This window comes from Pseudorasbora parva, chromosome 1 (assembly GCF_024679245.1).
Source record: "Pseudorasbora parva isolate DD20220531a chromosome 1, ASM2467924v1, whole genome shotgun sequence".
NCBI lineage: Eukaryota > Metazoa > Chordata > Actinopteri > Cypriniformes > Gobionidae > Pseudorasbora > Pseudorasbora parva.
Window position 1 is genome coordinate 14,490,108 of NC_090172.1, and position 23,028 is coordinate 14,513,135.

General features: G+C 44.8%; 1 protein-coding gene and 1 pseudogene across 1 annotated transcript in view; both read left to right on the top strand.

Moving 5' to 3' along the window:
- LOC137051932 (phospholipid-transporting ATPase ABCA1) overlaps positions 1 to 23,028 on the top strand; it is a 365,555-nt gene that overhangs the window by 297,700 nt on the left and 44,827 nt on the right. The window contains exons 38-39 of the mRNA XM_067428858.1: positions 2,612 to 2,727; positions 2,813 to 2,957. Coding sequence (XP_067284959.1) covers positions 2,612 to 2,727; positions 2,813 to 2,957 — 261 coding nt within the window. The remainder of the gene's footprint in view (positions 1 to 2,611; positions 2,728 to 2,812; positions 2,958 to 23,028) is intronic.
- Positions 3,142 to 3,258, top strand: LOC137089063 (5S ribosomal RNA; annotated as a pseudogene).

Genomic DNA, 23,028 nt, shown 5'->3' on the forward strand with positions numbered 1-23,028 from the left:
TTTAATGAAATTATTCTCTAATCAGTTGCATATTATGTTGCGGATATATGCCACTAATGCATACTGCAGTCCTTTTTTTCTTGTTCTCTCAGATATTTCCACCTGTTCGCCAAAAATGACTAATTATCTCCTCGGATGTCTGACACCGTCGCATACATACTGTAATAGACGTTCTAGACGCGAAAGCTTGACAAGCGTAGCAACAGTAACTAAGGGGGCAGGGCTTAGCGAAGGGTCAATTACATATTTCAAGTAAATGTTTTGTGTGTGTGTGAGTATGTGGTGTGAATTCATAGTTTATTTTTAAACAATTGCTTGTCCAGAACCATGTATAACAGCTTTTGATCAGGCATTTAAAACCACGACCAAGTTGGGTCCTATAAGCGGACACGATTTCACAGGCGGACAGGATTTGTCTGGACACGGCACCCCTGCTCTCGTCAGATGGCACCCCGGTTGGGAAACGCTGATATAGACCCAGCTATATATATATATATATATATATATATATATATATATATATATATATATAGTCTATATATATATATATATATATATATACAGGTCCTTCTAAAAAAATTAGCATATTGTGATAAAGTTCATTATTTTCGTCCTCGTTCCCATCACCGACTGAAAGGGAACCCAAAATTCCTGTCTCAAAAAATTAGCATATCATGAAAAGGTTCTCTAAACAAGCTATTAACGTAATCATCTGAATTAATTAATTAACTCTAAACACCTGCAAAAGATTCCTGAGGCTTTTAAAAACTCCCAGCCTGGTTCATTACTCAAAACCACAATCATGGGTAAGACTGCTGAACCGACCCTGTCCAGAAGGCCATCATTGACACTCTCAAGCGAGAGCGTAAGACACAGAAAGAAATTTCTGAACGAATAGGCTGTTCCCAGAGTGCTGTATCAAGGCACCTCAGTGGGAAGTCTGTGGGAAGGAAAAAGTGTGGCAAAAAATGCTGCACAACGAGAAGAGGTGACCGGACCCTGAGGAAGATTGTGGAGAAGGACCGATTCCAGACCTTGGGGACCTGTGGAAGCAGTGGACTGAGTCTGGAGTTGAAACATCCAGAGCCACCGTGCACAGGCGTGTGCAAGTACTTTTTTTGGATGAAAGCAAATTTTGCATGTCACTCGGAAATCAAGGTGCCAGAGTCTGGAGGAAGACTGGGGAGAAGGAAATGCCAAAATGCCTGAAGTCCAGTGTCAAGTACCCACAGTCAGTGATGGTCTGGGGTGCCATGTCAGCTGCTGGTGTTGGTCCACTGTGTTTTATCAAGGGCAGGGTCAATGCAGCTAGCTATCAGGAGATTTTGGAGCACTTCATGCTTCCATTTGCTGAAAAGCTTTATGGAGATGAAGATTTTGTTTTTCATCACGACCTGGCACCTGCTCACAGTGCCAAAACCACTGGTAAATGGTTTACTGACCATGGTATTACTGTGCTCAATTGGCCTGCCAACTCTCCTGACCTGAACTCCATAGAGATGTGGGATATTGTGGGATGTGGGAAATGTGAAGAGTGGGATGTGGGATATTGTGAAGAGAAAGTTGAGAGACGCAAGACCCAACACTCTTGATGAGCTTAAGGCCACTATCGAAGCATCCTGGGCCTCCATAACACCTCAGCAGTGCCACAGGCTGATTGTCTCCATGCCACGCCGCATTGAAGCAGTCATTTCTGCAAAAGGATTCCCGAACAAGTATTGAGTGCATAACTGAACATAATTATTTGAAGGTTGACTTTTTTTATATTAAAAACACTTTTCTTTTATTGGTTGGATGAAATATGCTAATTTTTGAGATAGGAATTTTATGTTTTCATGAGCTGTATGCCAAAATCATCAGTATTAAAACAATAAAAGACCTGAAATATTTCAGTTGGTGTGCAATTAATCTAAAATATATGAAAGTTTAATTTGTATCATTACATTATGGAAAATAATGAACTTTATCACAATATGCAAATTTTTTTAGAAGGATCTGTATGTATATATATATATATATATATATATATATATATATATATATATATATATATATATATATATATACACGTCTCTCTCTCTCTCTCTCTCTCTCTCTCTCTCTCTCTCTCTCTCTCTCTCTCTCTCTCTCTATATATATATATATATATAGATATATATATAGATATATATATAGATATATACATAAACCATTGAGCTTTTTATTTTAGCAATAAATCAGTTTTTGAATAAAAAAGCTTTTGTTGGCAGCAGTTTTATAAACTCTTCTCATTGAAATCTGCTGAAATATTTAGCATGTTCAGTGTTCTCACGGGTCCTTGAAATCATTGAGAGTTTGTGGCCCTGGAAAGTTTTTGAAAATAAACATCTTTGAAAGTGCTTGAGTTTATTTTGTGCAAGAAGCTGCTTGTGTGTAAATGAACACAGCGTAGTGTTTCAGTCTAAAATTTGCAGCGCTTATATTTATTGAAATACATCTGGATTTTTTTTATTCCGCAACCGAAAGCGTGTGTTGTGATAATTAATATTTCAAAATTAAAATAAACATATTGTTCTTAGGTGTCTTTAAGAATAAAGTTTGATTCTGTGTTGTTTTTGGATGTGTGTTTCAGTGTAATTATGTCGTCCCGTGTATCATCGTCATCATAATCTTCCTGTGTTTCCAACAAAAATCGTACGTCTCTCCACCCAACCTGCCTGCGCTCATACTGCTGCTGGTGCTGTACGGGTGAGTGTGTGTGGTGGCTGTTGTGTTAGTTTTTTTTCACCTGGAGTGTGTTTGTGAGTTTTTGTATTGTGTTTTTGTCTCACAGATGGTCCATCACTCCAATGATGTATCCGGCCTCCTTTCTGTTCAGCGTTCCCAGCACAGCGTATGTGGTTCTGACCTGCATCAACCTCTTCATCGGCATCAACGGCAGCGTAGCCACATTCATCATGGAGCTCTTTGATGACCCGGTGAGACACCAGCGCACACAATTTACTGAAAACCGGCAGTGGAAAACACACAGTGTGTCTATTATTTGATTTATTTATTTACTGACAAATTGACAGTTTCTTATTTAGGCATATACAAGTTATGAGCATGATGGGTATATTAGTTCTTCTGGAGAGTGTGTCATTCTTGAAAATGACATTCTTATCCAGCAGCCATATCACCCTGTAACCCAAGACCGGTTTCCCACTGAAGCTAAGCAGGGCTGAGCCTGGTCAGTACCTGGATGGGAGACCAACTGGGAAAACCAGGTAGTTGCTGGTAGAAGTGCTAGTGAGGCCAGCAGGGGGTGCTCACCCTGTGGTCTGTGTGGGTGCTAACACCCCAGTATAGTGATGGGGACACTATACTGTCAAAGAGCTAGAGAGCACTGCCGGTTTTCATTTATTCATTCATTCTTACAAGCTGTGACATACAAAGTGCAAAGCTTTCTTTTAGCCCATCCTGATGCTTAGAATCTCTTCACACCAAGAACAATATCTATAATGATAACTAGGGGTGTTTAGTTAGATCATACTATGGTTTTTGAGTTATGGCATTGCTTTCATACATCAATACCAAAGCAAAAACTACTAGCCAAACTAATAAAGTTCAAACATGATAAGTGAAGAGGCTGTAATAAAATAAAAACAAATACACACATTACGAGCATAGATAAATACAATATAACAAATAAAATAAATTCTTTGTTTGTTAAAGCTATGTATTGTTAATGACAGCAGCAGGTATATTAGGCTACTGTCACTTTAAGACCTAATGCACAGTTCCAATATAATGATACACATCAATTTTCTTTCTCAACTGTTTACGTCACTCAAAATATAAACAACTGTGTATTTGAATTGAAACTGAGGGTGTACTCACACTAGGCACTATACTGTGCCTAAGTGCGATTGTCCCACCTCCCCACTCCTCCACTGGCCTTTACTCACACTTGGACTTAACGTACCGACTGGAGCGCGCTTGCGTCATTCATGAGGCGACTTTTTGTCGATCATTTATGCCGCTTCATTAAGAGTCTTCTTCAAGGTATGTTATAACATCTCACAATTATATTTAAATCAAAGACAGTTACATATCTGATTTTTGGTAGGTTTCCAACATAAACAATTATTAATTCTGCTTGATAAAATAAGGCAGCCACACAACTTCTGGTTATTTGTTCCTTTTACCTGATTTTCTTTTAATTATAATGAGCATTTAACAACCAACTCATTATACTATAACCACAACAAAGCTACTATCATTCACACTCCACATCTGAGATCAAACATTTGATCAAACTATGTATCAAGTCTTTGCTTGTACAAACAGTATATGTGTAAGAGTCAAAGAACGTCTCAGGTTACGTATGTAACCCTAGTTCCCTGAGGGAACGAGACGCTGCGTCGAAACGCTGTGAGAACGCCTCTGCGTTAATGCGTCGTGAAGCGCCTGTAGAACCATTCCATCGGAAAAAAGATCGATCGTCGGCGTGATGACGTCATCGACCGGAAGCTATAAAACGTCCGTGAAAACAAACAGGAGCTAACTTCTGATAAAGCCTGAAGTAAGTGATCACGGACACGCCGGGAGTATGGCAAAGCGACGCAGCGTCTCGTTCCCTCAGGGAACTAGGGTTACATACGTAACCTGAGACGTTCCCTTTCGGGGAACTCGAGCTGCGTCGAAACGCTGTGAGAACGCTTATACCCACATCGCCATAGGACCAAGTGTCTCGTATGTGTGAAGCCGAAGCGCACACGGTTACGAGAGTACCTGTGCCCCTACTGTAGATGCCAGGTCTAGTTCGTAGAACCTGACGAAGGTAGAAGGAGACGACCAACCGGCCGCGTTGCAGATATCGTGGAGGGAAGCCCCCGACAAAAGTGCTTTAGAAGCAGCCATACCCCTGGTTGAGTGCGCCCGGACAGCCAGTGGAGATGGCTGCCCGGTAGCTTCATAAGCAAGTGAGATGGCCTCGGCCACCCACTTGCTCATCCTCTGCTTGGATACTGGGGCCCCCTTCTTAGGGGGTCCAAAGCAAACAAACAATTGTTCAGATTTCCTCCACAGGGCAGCTCTGTGGACATAAGTATCCAGTGCCCTCACAGGACACAGCAGATTTAACCTTTCCTGGTCTGACGTCATAGACGGAGGAGGACAGAAGGCTTGTAGAGTGATGGGGCCCCTTGGGCTCGTAGGAACCTTGGGGACATAACCCGGCCTGGGATGCAGAAATGCTTTCACCATCCCCGGCGCAAACTCTAAACATGAGGGCCCTACTGACAGGGACTGAATATCTCCTATCCTTTTAAGAGATGAAATGGCCAAAAGGAAGATGGTTTTTAAGGTGAGGAACTTATCCGAAACCTCCTCCAGAGGTTCGAACGGAGGTCCGGACAAGCCCCTCAAAACAATGGCCAAGTCCCATGCTGGGACCCTCGAGTGCATAACTGGCCTCAACCTTAAAGTGCCACGAAGGAAGCGTGTAATTAGAGGGTGTCTTCCCAAAGACACTCCACTGCAAGGGACGTGGAAGGCACCCAAGGCCGCCACGTACACCTTAAGTGTGGAGGGGGTCAACCCTGCCGAGAACCTTGCCTGCAGGAACTCCAGCACTGTACCAACCGGGCAGTTAACTGGGTCCCACTGGCGTTCTCTGCACCATGCTGAGAAAAGTCTCCATTTCAAAGCGTACAGCTTCCTTGTGGACGGAGCTCTGGAGTGTAGGATGGTCTCTACGACCTCGGCCGAGAGACCTTCCTCTATGAGCCTAGCCCCCTCAGAGGCCAGGCCCACAGTTTCCACATCTCCGGGCGTGGGTGCAGGAATCTCCCGCCCGCCTGAGAGAGTAGATCCCTCCTGGTCGGAATCTCCATCGGAGACCCTTCCAGGAGAGATATCAGGTCCGAAAACCATACTCGGGTCGGCCAGTTCGGAGCCACTAGAAGTACCTGGGCCCCGTCCCGGCGTACCCTCTCCAGAACTCCTGGAAGCAAGACAATCGGGGGGAAGGCGTACAGAGGCAGCCTCGGCCACTCCTGTACCATGGCATCCAGCCCCAGCGGGGCCGGATGGGTCAGAGAAAACCACTGCGGGCAGTGAGAATTCTCCGCCGAAGCGAACAGGTCTATCTCTGCTTTCCCATAAACCTTCCAAAGGAGCTCCACCACCTCTGGGTGGAGTCTCCATTCCCCGGGCCTCGGCCCCTGTCTCGACAGGCTGTCTGCCAACGGACGAGACCTCAGACCCCCCTGGTGATTTATATAGGCCACCACGGACGTGTTGTCTGTTCTGACTAGTACGTGGTGGCCCCTGAGGTCGGGCAGGAACTGTTTCAATGCAAGAAACACTGCGAGCATCTCTAGCCGATTTATGTGCCAGTGCCGCTGATGTTCCTGCCATAGACCCTGGGACGAGCGACCACTCATGGTCGCCCCCCAGCCCGTGAGAGAGGCATCTGTCGTTAGCGTTACGCGACGAACATGAGCCCCCAACACGGGACCCTGAGATAAAAACCCCGGGTTTTTCCACATGACCAGAGCACGTAGGCATCGCCGCGTGACTTTGATCGTGCGGAGCGGATTTCCCCTCGGGGAGAATCCTTTTGTTTTGAGCCACCACTGCAGTGGCCTCATGTACAGTAGGCCAAAAGGTATCACGTTGGACACTGCTGCCATGAGACCTAACAGTTTCTGGAACTGTTTCACAGTGACGGCTCGGCCTAGCTTCTGTTCTTTGGCGGCTGCCAGGATCGATGCTATGCGTGTTGGCGATAATTGCGCCCGCATAATTACCGAGTCCCAGTTCACACCTAGAAAAGTGGTTCTCTGAGCCGGAGAAAGCACACTCTTCTTGGCGTTCAGCCTCAACCCCAGCTTCGACATATGGGCGAGAACAGCATCTCGATGCTGAACCGCCATCTGCTCTGTATTCGCTAGAATCAGCCAGTCGTCGATATAGTTCAGTATGCGGATGCCCTGTAGACGCAGCGGCGCCAGAGCTGCATCCACACACTTGGTGAACGTGCGGGGTGACAGTGCTAGACCGAAGGGAAGTACACGATATTGGTATGCCTCTCCCCCGAAGGCAAACCTCAGGAACTTCCTGTGATGTGGAAGGATGGAGACATGAAAATACGCATCTTTGAGGTCTATGGTGACAAACCAATCCTCCGATTTGACCTGCGCTACAATCTGTCTGAGTGTAAGCATCTTGAATTTGAGCTTGGCCACCGAGCGATTCAATAGCCGCAGATCTAATATCGGGCGTAAGCCCCCATCCTTCTTGGGCACGATGGAGTAACGGCTGTAAAAGCCAGACTCCCTGCTGGGAGGGGGAACCCTCTCTATAGCCCCTTTTTGCAGGAGTGTCTCTACTTCCTGTGCCATTACCAGAGCCTGCTCCGGGCCTACCTCTGTAGGTAGGACACCGCAGAAAGGAGGTGGCCGACTTCTGAATTGAATAGCGTACCCCTTTTCTATTATCTGCAGGACCCAACGAGATATGTTTGATAGACGTTTCCACTCGTCTAGAAAATCTACTAAGGGAACCAGCCTCTCGAGGCTGGCCTCTGGTGTATTTTGAGCAACAAGCACAGTGCCCTGAAGCGGCGGACCGGCAGGGAACGACTGACTTGACTGCTCGGGGGCCCCCCGAAGGGGGTGCGGACCACCCTCGGGTGGCCCGCGGAGACCGACTGCGCCCCGGCATTGCGGCGGGGTTGGCAGCGCGGCCCCCCGAGGGTGCCGTAGGGAAACGGGTACCGTTAGCAGGGGTAAACACCGTTTCCCTACGGGGGGAACCACCCTCAGCGTCCTGACGCTTCTGGCGTCAGGAACGCTTCGACGAGGCCTTCTTGGCGATCAGGACTGTCCGCAGATCAGCCCTGCCCCTCGAAGGCCTCGTCTGAGAGCGCCGCCCCTCGTCCCCACGCTGAGGGGGAGCTCGGGCAGCGACGCTCTGCTTCTGCTGAGCCCTGTGTGAAGAGCTCGTACTCGGTTTTAGACACGATATGATGCCGGTCTCCTCCACGATCTTGCCACCTCGGTGTGCAAGTCGTGGAAGAACGGCAGGCCCCGCCGCTGAGGTTCTGAAGCGCGAGATGGCAGGAAGCGTTCGTCTAGCTTACTATGACGTTTTCTTCCTGCCTCAGATCTTTCAGTGGGCCAGTCAATGTTTAATCTGGCCACTGCTCGCGTCAAAACCTCAACTAGCTCTTCACTAGCAGGGGACTGAAGTGGCGAATCTTCAGTATCGATACTTTCAACGTCCACCTCCTCAGAGCTGGACAGATGAAGTACCGGCGACTCTCTCGGGGGGGAAGAAACCGCCATGCGTGCTTCCATGCCCCAAGAAGAGCCGCTGGATGGAGCAGGTGAGGGCAGAGATAAGGCAGCGCCCGTCTCTAACCCCTCTGCAACATCCAGTTGTGATCCCCACGACTGCAGCCTTCGCTCCGCCTCGGCGGAAGCGGGACCAGAGCCGCGGGGAACACGAGCCGAGGCACCCTCCTCGAAGAGTGCCTGGCGGGAGCGCAGCGTTCTTAATGGTAAACGCTCACAGTGCTCACAAGCAGCCCCCTCGAGGGCTGCCTGGGCATGCTGCGCTCCCAAGCATGCAACACAGAGAAGATGTGTGTCCCCGCCCGTGATGTAGCGTGGGCAGGGAGGAACACACTTTCTGAAATTGCTGCTCTCACTCGCCATTTCTATCTATTTTATTTTACTCTTTTTCTTGTTAATATAATGATATTTAACAAAAAGGGTGGAAAATCTCTGAATATAGACAGACAAAAACACCAAATAGACAGACAGGTTCACACAGATCGCTTGCTGAAGGCTCAGAAGCTAGTTCCTGTTTGTTTTCACGGACGTTTTATAGCTTCCGGTCGATGACGTCATCACGCCGACGATCGATCTTTTTTCCGATGGAATGGTTCTACAGGCGCTTCACGACGCATTAACGCAGAGGCGTTCTCACAGCGTTTCGACGCAGCTCGAGTTCCCCGAAAGGGAACCAGTCTTATCTGTGTTAAACACTAAAAAAGTTCAGAGGAGATCAAAGAAGTCCTCAATGCAAATCCATAGAAGAGAAGTCAATTCGGTCAATTTAAGTCCTTGTCAAACGCATCAATGAAGATTCCAATTCAATCCCAAACATGCTCATATGTATCAAACATCATAAACGGTTGTCTTTCAAACTCCCTCTGCACGCGATAGGATAGCGCTACAACCAGCCAGAGCAACGAAGGTGAAACAGAGCTTGTTGATAGATTAAACATCCACCATATCCAGTCGGCTAAACTCCGAACACATCTTACCTTTTTAAGAATGACTTCAGTGCCGTTCTTTGTTCTTTACTCAGAGAAAAGCTTAACTCCAAGTCTTCCAGAGTCGCGGTCAAAGCTGATTCGAAAGACCGCCGTTCGCCAGTTTCTGTGTTTACACGCAAACACAACTCGGCCGTCATCATTATGGCTCCGCCCACCGACTCTATACACGATGTGATTGGCCCGGCAAGAGTTGGGCGATTACAGCTCAGATGGGTATTGAGAGTTGCTAGACGACACTCGCGGGCAGATTTGATTTGCTGCCGCTAGGGTGCGTCTAGATTTCTAGGCTACATGGGCACACAAACCAGCTCTCAATCAATTCTTCTTCTATCCATTTAATCAATTCTTCTTCTATCCACAAAACTTAAGAAGTTATTTAAAAATATATATATTATTCCGGAGCTGCATGGAGAGGAGGTCTCTCACTTTTCGATTCAGAAGACAAATCAATGGGCCGCTGTCGCTGCATGACATGTCAGTGGCACCAAAAAAAAAAACTATCGGCCCCAAAGTATGTCGGCCCAACAGGAAAACGTCTCAGGTTACGTATGTAACCATGGTTCCCTGAGAGGGAACGAGACGCTGCGTCGAAACGCTAGGGGACGCCTCTGCGTGCCATGTCATGAAGCACTTGTGTAATCAGTCCAATAGCGGGACGATAAGTCACGGGCGGGTGACGTCATCGACCAGGAAGCTATAAAGCATGCCCGGACCAAACAGTCACTAGCTTCTGGAAAAGTCGAACAAATCGATCACAGGCATGCCGGGAGTATGGCATCTCGACGCAGCGTCTCGTTCCCTCTCAGGGAACCATGGTTACATACGTAACCTGAGACGTTCCCTATCTCGAGGGAACTTCGAGCTGCGTCGAAACGCTAGGGGACCTCAATACCCACGCCGCCAGAGTCCCAAATGTCTGTATGTGTGAATCAACCCAGAAACACCCGGGACCCCGGTGTAGAGGCTACATCTAGATTGTAAAACCTCACAAATGTATGCGGAGAGGACCACCCAGCCGCATCACATACCTCTGACAATGAAACTCCCGAAATAAGAGCCATAGAGGCAGCCATACTCCTAGTGGAGTGGGCGCGGACCCTCATTGGTGAAGGATGTCCGGCCGACTCATAAGCGAGCGAAATAGCCTCGACTATCCACTTGCTAAGCATCTGCTTTGAAGCCGGTTTTCCCTTGCTCGGGGACCCAAAAACACACAAACAACTGTTCTGAGTTTCGCCACAGGGCAGCCCTGTGGACATATGCATCTAGGGCCCTGACCGGACATAGCAGATTTAGCTTCTCTTGGTCTTGACTAGTGAACGGAGGCGGACAGAAAGCCTGCAGCATTAGTGGTCCCGGCACATTAGTCGGGACCTTGGGAGCATATCCTTCCCTCGGGAAGAGAAATGCTTTTACCATTCCTGGTGCAAACTCCAGACAAGAGGGTGCCACTGCCTAAGTAGGCACCCTCGAGCGTGCCGCAGGTCTGCGCCTCAAAGTACCACGAAGGAAACGCATGACCCAAGGGTGTTTCCCCAATGATGCATTATCTAATGGAATATGATAAGCAGATATCGCCGACACACATACTTTCAGTGTTGACGGAGATAACCCTGCGGAGAATTTTTCTTGTAGGAACTCAAGAACTGAACCGAACGGGCAGTTAACAGGGTCCAAAGCCTGGTGCGTACACCAGGCGACAAAAACTCTCCATTTGAGTGCGTAAAGTCTCCTTGTGGATGGTGCTCTGGAGTGCAACATGGTCTCTATCACCTCAGTAGATAGACCCGTGTTTATGAACTGGGCCCCCTCAGGGGCCAAGCCCACCGTTTCCACAGTTCCGGGCGCGGGTGCAGTACTGACCCCCCCGGCCTGCGAAAGAAGATCTCTCCTGACTGGGATTTTCCAGGGAGGACCTTCTAGGAGAGACATAATGTCGGCGAGCCATACTTGGCCCGGCCAGAGCGGGGCTACCAATAAAAGCTGAACCCCGTCCCGGCGGACGCTCTCCAGCACTCCTGGGAGCAATGCCAGAGGGGGGGAAGGCGTACAGACGCAGCCTCGGCCACGTCTGTACCATTGCGTCCAGCCCCAGCAGGGCTGGATGCGTGAGGGAGAAATATGCTGGACAGTGTGTCATCTCTCGAGACGCAAACAGATCCACCTGGGCTCGCCCAAAGCGGATCCACAGCTCCTCCACCACCTCGGGTGGAGTCTCCATTCTCCCGGCATCACTCCCTGCCTCGACAGGGAGTCTGCCGCTACATACAGGACCCCCGGGATGTACATCGCCCCGAGCGAGAGCATCTTGCCGTGGGCCCATGTTAGCATATGACGCGTCAGCTTCCACACCCGACGCAATCTCAACCCCCCCTGGTGATTTATATACGAGACCACCGAAGTGTTGTCTGACCGAACTAACACATGGCGGCCCCGCAGGTCTGAGAGGAAGTGTTTGATTTTATATGATTGAAACACAGCCATCAGCTCCAGCTGGTTTATGTGCCAGGAGAGCTGACGGCCGCTCAGACCCTGGGCCGAGCGGCCACTCATGACCGCTCCCCAGCCAGTTAGGGAGGCATCCGTCGTTAGCGTTACGCGACGACAAGGAGCCCCCAGAACTGGACCTTGGGACAGGAACCAAGGATCTTTTCACTTCACTAAGGCACGTAGGCAGCGCCGCGTGACCTTGATCAAGCGAAAAAGGGTTTCCCCTCAGGGAGAACCCCTTGGTCCTGAGCCACCACTGTAAGGGTCTCATGTACCGCAGGCCAAAAGGTACCCCGTTGGACGCTGCTGTCATCAGCCCTAACACTCTCTGAAAGTGTTTCACAGTGAGTGACTGACCTAGCTTTATCTGGTTCACGGTATCCAGGATCGTTTTTATCCTGGGAGGGGATAGCCGAGCCAACATTATTTTCGTGTCCCAGACTACCGCCAGAAAAGTAGTACTCTGCAGCTTATAGGTGCCAGCACACATTTCTTTCCGTTCAACCTTAGCCCCAACACTCTCATATGGGCGAGAACAGCATCTCAATGCTGAACGCCCACTGTTTCGACTATGCTAACATCAGCCAATCGTCGATATAGTTGAGCACGCGAATGCCCTGGAGTCGCACCTGAGCCAGAGCTGCATTCACGCACTTGGTGAAAGTGTGGGGTGATTAAGCTAGGCCGAATGGCAGCACTCAATACTGGTAAGCTTCGCCCCCAAAAGCAAACCTGAAGACCTGTCTGTGCTGCGGAAGGATGGAGATGTGGAAGTATACATTTTTTAGGTCTATTGTGACACACCAGTCCTCGGACCTGACGTGACACACGATCTGTTTTATCGTGAGCATTTTGTTTAGCTGATGCAGATCTAAAAATAGGCCTTAACCCTCCATCCTTCTTTGGAACTATGAAGTACCGGCTGTAAAAGCCCGACTCTCTGCAGAGGGGAGGGACCCGTGTATAGCCTCTTTTCGCAGAAGAGTCTGTACCTCTCGTTCCATGACCAGAGGCTGCTCGGGGGTTACTACCGTAGGAGTAACCCTGCTGAACACGGGTGGGTGTGACCCGAACCCTTTTTATAATGTGAGCAGGACCCATTCTGAGATATTCGGCAGAAGTTTCCACGCTGCCAGAAAATCTACTAAGGGAACCAGCCTCTCGAGGCTGGTCTCTGGATTTTCCTGGGTGGTCAGCCCGGTGTCCTGTAACGGATAACCGGCAGGTAGCAACCGAACTGACCGCCCCGGGGCCCTCACGAGAGGGCGCGAACATCCCCAAGCCGCTACGTTTCCGGGCGGACAAGGAGATATATGTTCGCCGGGGACCGCCGCGCCCTGAAGCACCAACGGTGGCAGGGTTGGCAGACCGGCCCCCCCCGATGGCACCGGGAAAGAGCGGGCGCCTCGGCGAGCCGCACTCTCCCGGAGGGGACTGCCATCGGAAGTCCTGCGCCTCTGACGTCAGGACTTCTTAGCCGAGGCCTTCCTAGCAGTAAGGACGGCCCTCAGATCCGCCCTACCACGGGAAGGTCCCGGCTGAGCGCGTCGCCCGGATCCCCGATCCCTCTGCGGGGGGGGGGGCCCCGAGCGGCCACGCTCTCTCTTTGTTTTGCTCGGTGTAGGTTTGAGAAAGGATGTACTCGGCTGAGGCTGCCCCGCCCGACAGCCCCAGAGGGACATTTTGATTTATTTATTTATTTATTATATATATATATTTTTATATTTCACATCTCAATATCAATATCCCCCAGCAGGTCTGCTTGTTTTATATGCTTGCAGGGCAACCGCCGTATACAAACCGGCGGCCGCCTGATCTGCTGCCGAATATGCCCTACCCCCAAAGCCGACTTTTTTTTTTTTTTTTTTTTTTACCGGCTTGTTGTGGGCAGCTGTGGGGCTGTGTGACGATGTGGACTCGGGGGAGAGATAGCTCGCAAGCGTCTCTTCCCCGCGAGACATCGTCGCCCTTTCTGAATGATAGATGCAGACCCATAATCTACGCGATGCCTCGGCAAACACGCGATCTGAGCCACTAAACTCAACCCCGTAATCTACACGCTGCCTCGGCAAGCGCGAGACCCGCGGTCGAGTCATAGAATCTATATTGTAGACCCGTGATCTACACGCTGCCTCGGCAAACGCGAGATCCGAGCCACTAGATTCAGCCCCTCGTAATCTCAAACATACTGTCTGCTCGCCATTATATTGTTCTTTCTCTTTCTTATTTTATTTATAAATTTATTTATTTTTTGGCGAACTTCTTGACACTCGGCCGGCCAGTCTAAACTTAACCTGGACACAGCGCGAGTTACACCAATAGCACCTCTTTTTATGAGTGTGTGTGTGTCGTTTTCTTTTGGCAGATCATCATCAGCGCTAACAACATCCAGTTCCTCGGAGCTGGAGTGCTGCTGCGCTTGTGCCTCAGCGCGAGCGGAAGAAAACCGCAGAGCGTGCTTCCAGCTCGCTAACTGAGGCATGAGATCCAGCGGGTAAAGGCAGAGATAGGGGATCACCCGTCTCTAACCCCGCCACTAGATCCAACTGCGATCCCCAGGACGCGAGCCTTCGCTGCGCCTCGGCAACAGCGGGACCCGAGCCCTGAGGACCGCGAGCCAAAGCACTCTCCTCGAAGAGTGCCCGGCGTGATCTTAATATGCGCATTGGGAGTCTCTCGCAATGCTCGCAGCCGACCCCCTCGAGAGCTGACTGGGCATGCTCGAGCCCCAAACACATCACACATTAGGACGTGTGTATCCCCACAGGGAGGAACACAACACCTATACTGACTTGCCATATTTCTTTCTTTCTTTCTTTTTTGAACACACACACAATAAATGGACATACAATTCACACAGAGCGCTTGTGAAGACACAGAAGCTAGTGACTGTTTGGTCCGGGCATGCTTTATAGCTTCCTGGTCGATGACGTCACCTGCCCGTGACTTATCGTCCCGCTATTGGACTGATTACACAAGTGCTTCATGACATGGCACGCAGAGGCGTCCCCTAGCGTTTCGACGCAGCTCGAAGTTCCCTCGAGATAGGGAATGCCCGGTATGCCAGATTACCAGTCCAGCCCTGATCAAAGTAGTCCATATGTGACATCAGTTAGTTAATTAGAATCTCTTGAAGCATCGAAAATACATTTTGGTCCAAAAACTTTATTCAGCATTGTCTTCTATTCCAGTTTGGTTTTTAATCCTCAAATAAAATTCAAACGGTTATGAATCAGCGGATTGATTCATGATTCATGATTCCGAAACATGAATCAATACACTGATTCACAACAGTTTGAATCTTTATTTGAGGATTGAAAACCAAACCATCATATGACAGCAAACACCAAATTATTACTACTTGGATATACTTTTCAATGCATGGACAGTAAAGTGTGCATACACTTCCAAACGGAGGTCTTACGGGTGTGGAATGACATTAGTGACTTAATGTTAATTCATTGTTTATGGAACTGTCATATGAAATCAGTGTCATTTTTTCAGTCTTGATTGTATTCAGGAAAACGGCACTCTTAGTTGTATTGTGATGCTTTGTTTAACTATATTATGTTATAAAATATAAAAACTTCACATTTTGAATTCTCTGTGTGAGCGGGGCTTATTTGTTTCCATTTCTCCACGAGAGGCTGCACTAGCCTAAACAGCGCAACCTTGTTGTTACCGTCAGTTCATTATACATGATATACTATTATCTAATTATCCGGACAAGCCTTAATCTCAAGTGCTGAAACTGATCAGAAAATGTAATGAAAATCTAACGGAACGTTGTAGAAATGTAGTGGAGTAGAAAGTATAATTTTTGCTGCAAAATGTAACAAAGTAAAAGTCAAACGTATGCACTATTGATTGTACTTAAGTAAAGCACAGATATGTGAAAAATTTACTTAAGTAAAGTAACAAAGTATTTGTACTTCATTACATTCCACCACTAGCTCACACTGCATGCGAAATACGTTCGAGCCCAACCGAACCACGCTCTGGGCCACCTCACTCACTCTTGTCAAACGAACTAGGCTTTGGGGGTCAAACGTGCTCAGGCATGGTTCAGAGCTCCTAGTGTGAGTACACCCTAATACACATTGTGGAAATCAGCTGAGTTTTTTGAGTCCCTATTGCACTGATAAGAAAAAAATAAAGGTGGTCATGCCGGTGCGACCGCCAACCCCAGGGGGTTAAATAGATCAAGCATTTAAAGTGACAGACGACAAAACTGCTGCGCTTGTGACACTTCTAATAAACAAAACTTTTGTGGACACTAATATAGTTATATTTAGAGTAGGGCTGTCCAAATAATGCGTTTATTTCGATTAATTAATCTGAGAAAAAATAAGCGTAAAAAAATAACACGGATTAATCCATTCCGTACTGAACTTTGACCCTGAGCAGTTCTCGCCTCCATTCAACTGTAAAATGAAGGAGATGAGAACACGCTGTCTGGATCATTGATTGAAACATTTACTTACAGAAGAAGAAAAAAAACGGCTTGATGGAAGTGTTGATAAAAGTACCAAATGCAAAGCATCCAGGAGTTAACGTTCATCCGGAGCTTTGACCTAAAGTCGTGTGATAACAACTCTAGCAGTCAACGTCATCTTCAAACCGCACCATAAGTAAAAACTGCCTTGGACAAACACTGTATAGATGAGATGCTATGTCTGTGTCATTATGCCAACATTATCTTCATGTCTTGTTAAGAAATAAAAAGTTTAATACCTCAGGAAACTTTCCTCTCTTGTCAACAAGCCTGGTGTTAGCACATCGTGCACTCTTCAGTGGTGGAGGTGCGCGCTGTATATATTACCGTATATTACTAATATTACTATTACGGCATATATATTTTATATATTACTGTCTATGCGTATATACGGTCTATGATCAAGATCAGGTCGTTTACATGGTTGAATTTTTTTGCACTTTTCCGAGTTGGAAATAAAAAATAAAAATAATGACTTAATGAGTTATTTAGAATGTCTTGCAAAATTAATTTATGTCTTGCAAAATTTAGAAAGACAGCTAACATCACCTTTAAAACTAAAAGAGAGAGATGCTGCTTTGGTGTTGGAGAGGGACTAATGTCTTTAATTCTTTATTCTTTGTGTCTTCCTACAGTCCTCTCTGCCCTGAGCTGATGTTTTATTTCTAATAAAGATTCTCAGTGAGACCTTGCTGAAGCTGATTTGACATTATTGACAGGCAGTCTATTTAAACTTTAAGAAGTCACTCTCTGAGGGACGCTTACGTTCGATAAAGAGTTTAAAGTGCATCTTCAGTAATGAATGTCTGTTAAACACACAGATCAGTCTGATCACAACTGTTTCTGCATCTCTGAGAATCAATCAAAATAATGGTGTTTTGTTGGATTATGAGTGTTTTATTGGGTTATTTTTTGAGTGTGTGTGTGTGTGCTTGTTTAGGCCATGGTTATTGTTAACAAAAAAATTTAAAAAATCTAATGAAAATAAAACAAACTCTAAATATTACAACTGTATAACTATCACAATTATTATTATTTTTTATTTATTCTATACTTAATAGTCTATAAATATGATTTCTCATTGAATTATTTGTTAGAAATTAACTGTTTAAGCCAGTACATAAATAAATGTTAAAAACCTCGAGGGACACGGTACTGATTTATATTTAAGTTTTGTTTTGGCTGGAAATTTTCTTCTGGCTGTGAGATGACAGTGCTAATGTCTGTTTAACTTTAAAGTGCTCAAGATTTAAAATGGGATACAACAAAATGTCAGCTTAAAAACAGAACATTTTTGTCAGTTGGTGTGGATCAAGCCTGCAGTATCCCTCTCAGATACTGAAGCTTTCTTGCCTCAATCGCCCCCTGGTGACCAGTCCCAATATAGCCGCCACTCTCTGTTTTCTATTGGATGCGAGGCAAACTAAACAATAAAATTACACTTTAAATATTTTTTTCCCAAAGTTAGTTTGTCATTGAAGGCAGTTATCATCACGATGATTTGATGAGTTTTAGTTAGTTATTTGATGCTATAAAAACGGGGGGTGTGACATCATGATTGACAGCTGAGATCGACGTCTTCTTTGAGTGAAGTTGTCACTGAGACACTAACAGACTTTTTTCTGAATTTTTAGGAGCAGATTCTAGCTTTAGCTTTAATTTCTACATTTCCATAACTGTTTATTTCACACCAACATAATTAATTGTTCTGCATCTGTGAGAGTGTGGGCGGGCTTTTGATATCGCGACTGTATTTCCTGCTCTACTTCCTGCTCTCTGCTGCGCAACTCCGGTCCCGAAATCGCTACTGCGCAGTAGGGCTGGGCGATATGACGATATTATCATATAACGACGATGTCTCGCAAATATGTCGATATCGATAACAGTCAGTGTTATCAGACGATAATCAACATCATAAAAATGACGACTGATAAACTTACAGGACATTGCGTTGCCAAATACATTATAAATAGTAGTTACCATACACTCACCTTTTTAGTGTTTTTGATGCATAACTACAGTAGCCTATATGTGTTAAAGCAAAACATTGAATTATGGATAAGACGTTGGTTGTGTTTTCATTATACACGCCCAAAGAGAAGCACATTGGCTTGGCTAGGCTAAATGTTTTAAAACGCTCTAAAAATATTATTGGCTATTAAGCTAAATTATAAATATAATAGCCTATTAATAATACAAACATTAATCAAACATGGAAACCTGGAAAACATTTAAAATAGCCTACTAACGCTAAAAATAAAAGGAGAGAGAAACCTTTGGGGGGGGGGGGAGAAGCTCAACGGGAAAAAAATAGCTCAACCTTAAACGGTTGAAAAAGTCTAAAAGCTAACCATAGGCCTGTATTTTAAATACTATAAAATAAAGGTGTTAGAATAAAATTATTATAATATAAAAAATGAAAGAAAAATATATTAAAGTGAATTAAAAATGCGCGTGAAAACTCACAGCTCGTGCAGTGACGGAGCGCAGTATTCTGAACAGAAACGCATGAGCTACTCGTGTCAACACTGCACTTTGCTTAATTAAATATTTTCGTTTCGAATCGCTTCGTTTAAAAGTGGACATAAGCTTTCTATACGCATATTTCTCATGTCTGTGAGGCAAGTAGCCTGCTGCGTTTCGGTTTATTTATGAGACGCGCATGAGCAATAATAAAAGCGATCACTCCCGGCGACTTCGACACGATTAATGTCTTCCATTTGCTTATTATTTATTAAACCCAGGCAATTGGCCAAAGAAACCTTTATTAAAATTAAGATACAATTTAAACAAAACGAAAGAATACTTTCTACAAAACAAAACTTAATATGAAACTAAATATAACCACCAAAATCATTTCTGACTCACTCGCATCTTTGCACTTATCATAATCAGATGAAATGTAAAAATACTGTTTTAATAGGCCTATTCAAACATAATATGCAAAAAGAAAGAAGACAAACATTGTTTAATGGCTACAACAAATTGAGCTACAGATAAATGTCTGAGCTGGATTTAATTATTTTACAGGTGAGCGGTTCATGAGCGCGCGCCTGCGGATTATTGAGCTGAGTCAAGCCAAGTCAGCTTTATTTATTATATAGTTCTTTTACAATGACGATTGTTTCAAAGCAGCTTCACAGTGTTAAACAGGACAATATTGCAGCAAAATTTGATTCCCAGTCGTTCTTGGAAAACAGTGAAGTTATCAGCTTATTTCATTAATTTTAGTTTTAACATGAGTCACACAGGTCCGCTTCGCTCATTACAGGCTCGTTCTCATAATTACAGTTTATGTGCCGGGCCGGGCAAGGCTCGGACACAACGAGCACAGGCTCTGGTAGAGTCGGGCTTGATTTTTTTGAACACGATCTAAGCACTAATTGACATTTGAGGTGTCATTGCTGCTCGACCACATATCCGTCATCTTTGAGAAGCAGCTGCAGAGCGGGGCTCAAATGAGGCCGCTACTGCTGGGTAGTGTAGGCCTACGTGGATATGGCTGCGGAGATTAGTGGTTCACTTTCTTTCTATTTTTTTTTTCTTTTCTTTTTTGCACAGCCTGCAGATAGCCTCTGTTGGATCCGCTGGTTCACCATTTGCATTTGGTTTAAATCCATAATACTGCCAAATTACTGATGTACATCTTTTCTTGGATATTAAGCGTTGTCCTCCATTTTATGCCTGGAAAATTTTGTGGCGCGCGCAGGGGAGTGGGTGGGATCAGTGCGGAGTAGATGATATTATCGGATATCGCGATATTTTTGAAGCCGATTATCGCCCCCCAAAAATTGACATATCGCCCAGTCCTAGTGCGCAGACTCGGTCCCAAGATGTCAGCGCCGTGCAGGCCGCCTGAAAGCTTCAAATCTGGCAAGCTGAAATGGATGATGTCGAGTCGTCCATATTTTTTTACGGCCTATGGTGTGGAGGCTAATATTGTTATACTAGTTTTTCTAGTGCACCTCATTATCGAATTATCCAGGGCTTTTAGTCTGATTTCACATACTATTATTTAGTACATTTTAAAAGTTACATTTTAATTGGACTAAAACAGTAATTTGACCTAAGCCATAATGGTAACACTTTTCAATAAAGTTGTATTAGTTAACATGAACTAACATGAACAACACCTCTGCTCAGCGTTAGTTAACTCACACACATATATTAATGCATCTGTTCACGTTAAGTGCAATAAGTTATGCATTAGTTAACATGAACTAATCATGAACAATGCCTGCAGTTTTACTGTTTTTGTGAAGTTATCTTACTGTACATATTTACATTAGTTTACATAGCAGTTGGCGTGAGCATTTCTAACTCTCTATCTATCTCTAAAGGTAAAAATGCTGTTGTCCACCCAACATTATTAAACAAAGCATGTATTTATGTTTTTTGAGAAGTTTTTTTAAAAGGGTGCATTTTGTCAACTTTAGGTTCTCAAAAACCATTAATACAGGCTTTGTTAATGGCAACTTATGTAATAAAGAGTCTAAAAATGATAGTAACGCATCAGTTAATGTTAGATAGTGTATACTTTACAAAAAGGTTTTTAAAAACCATTAAAGGAAGTGTATGTAAGATTGTGGCCAAAACTGGTACTGCAGTCACTATCCCCTCTCCCCCTCCCCCCTGACTCGGGGTTGCCAGATAGGCTGCAGGATCAGCAGGAATGTTTGTAGCTGCAATAAAATCTTACTGCAAATGCACAAACTTAATATTGCACTTTTGTCATACAGAAATGCACTTGACAGTAAAGCACTGATGATTTTTAGCTAGGATGCAGTAAAGTAAATTTACTGCTTTTGAATGCTGTTATCATTTCCTCACTCTCGTGTCCTTCCAAACCTTTATGACTTCCATGAAACCCAAAAGAAGATGTTTTGAAGACTGTTAGCAACCAAGCCATTTTGTTTGGGCTACCATTTGAAGATTGTATAAACAAAAAAACAGACTCAAATTATTTTATTTTATGTTACACAGAAATAAATTCATTCAGGTTTGGAATGACATTAGGGTGAGTAAATGGTCATTTTTTGGGGTTGAGCTACCCCTTTAAAAATAATCATATTTTTAACACCTAATTTATGTAAGCCACTGATATCTATCTTTCATGAGGTTCTCATTGAAATAACATTTAGTTAAATTTCATTAGATCTATTAAAAAAGTTCATTAAACATTTAGAGAAAAAAAGTTGTCCTTAATTCATGAGATCCAGGCTTTAAAGCTGTTTTATTGAATGTAGTTTAACTGTAGGCCAGTTTCCTTTAACTGTAAGATCATGGTATTCACAGGTAAAACAATGCTCCTCATTACCATGGCTATATGGTTTCTAAAATATATAAAACATAATAAACTATTATATTTGTAATTAAAACAATTTTAAACACCTGTTGAAAATATGAAAACGGCCTTTATAAGAGTGATTTATATTCTGCAATATTAATTTAAGTAGGCTAATAATAGCAACATTTTTAATAAATAGCCTATGTTTCTTCCAAAACACCATATTTATTCACTGTTAGTAGCTGCAAGGTAAATTGTGGTTGTGCTAAAGTGAAACGTTTGTAGTTTTCCACTTTACCTCGTCATGTATTTACATGCTTGTGGCCGTTTTCAGCTGTTTCACCAAGAACCTGTAATGTTCCCATATCACACGATTGTATAAAACTAAATTCAATAGAGTCAAAGTGCCGTTCATAGAGCAGCATAAACGCAGCTTACGTTCGTCAGCGGCTGTGCTGTGCGGGCCTTTATCAGTTCCATGCGCTCAAAAAGATTTTTATTTTTTTTAGCAAAAGTGCCTAATATAGAGGGGAGATCTCTCTCGCTTTGGCCTGTCAATACGGAAGACAAAACAATCGGCTGCTGTCGCTGCATGATGGGCCAGTCAGTGGCAAATAAATCATTTAAATCTATAACCTATCGGCCCCAAAGTGCGTCGGCCCTCCGGGAAAATGCCCGGTATGCCAGATTACCAGTCCAGCGCTGAATATATGTGTGAGTTAAAATAAATGCTGAAAAGAGGTTAGTTTGTGTTAACTAATGCCTTAACTAATGTTAACTAATTGGGTAAGGCATTGGCTAGTAAGTGTGCTAATAAGTAGTTAAAATAATAGTGCAACCATCTTCATGAAACCTTGAAAAGTCAACAATAAAATGTGCTGTTTATTACTGTTATCTGCTCTAAACTGCTGCATATCAAAGGGTTAGGTAAAATTGGTAGATGCCCCTGTTTGTTCATGAATGAAATGCAACTGAATGGAGCCGAATGAAGGCTCTCAGATGTGTTTTTAAAGCTGAACTTTAAACGCATGTGTGTGTATGATGGCGGACGTGTGTCTTAGAGAATATGGGTCAGTGTAAATCCTCTGCGATTTCACTGTCTCTGGTGTTTGTGATGATGTATGAGCATGAGGCTCGGACAGTAGTTGGCAAGAAAGCTGTGCGAGAGTGTGTTTGATGAATCGCTCACTGCTGGAGACGGCTTGACTATCATCAGAAAGATATTTTATCGACTTTAGATTTCAGATTGAGATTGAGGATATAGTTCCACTTCATTCACACAAGAAAATTCCTCCTATCTGCCACTTTCCTCTTAATAATATGTATTGTTGTATGGTATTTCATTTATTTAATGCAGTAATATTATATGTGGCATAGCTCGACTATAAATGTGCAAGCTTTTTATTTTCATTTATTAATATCCTCCTCATTACTGATCAAAACATC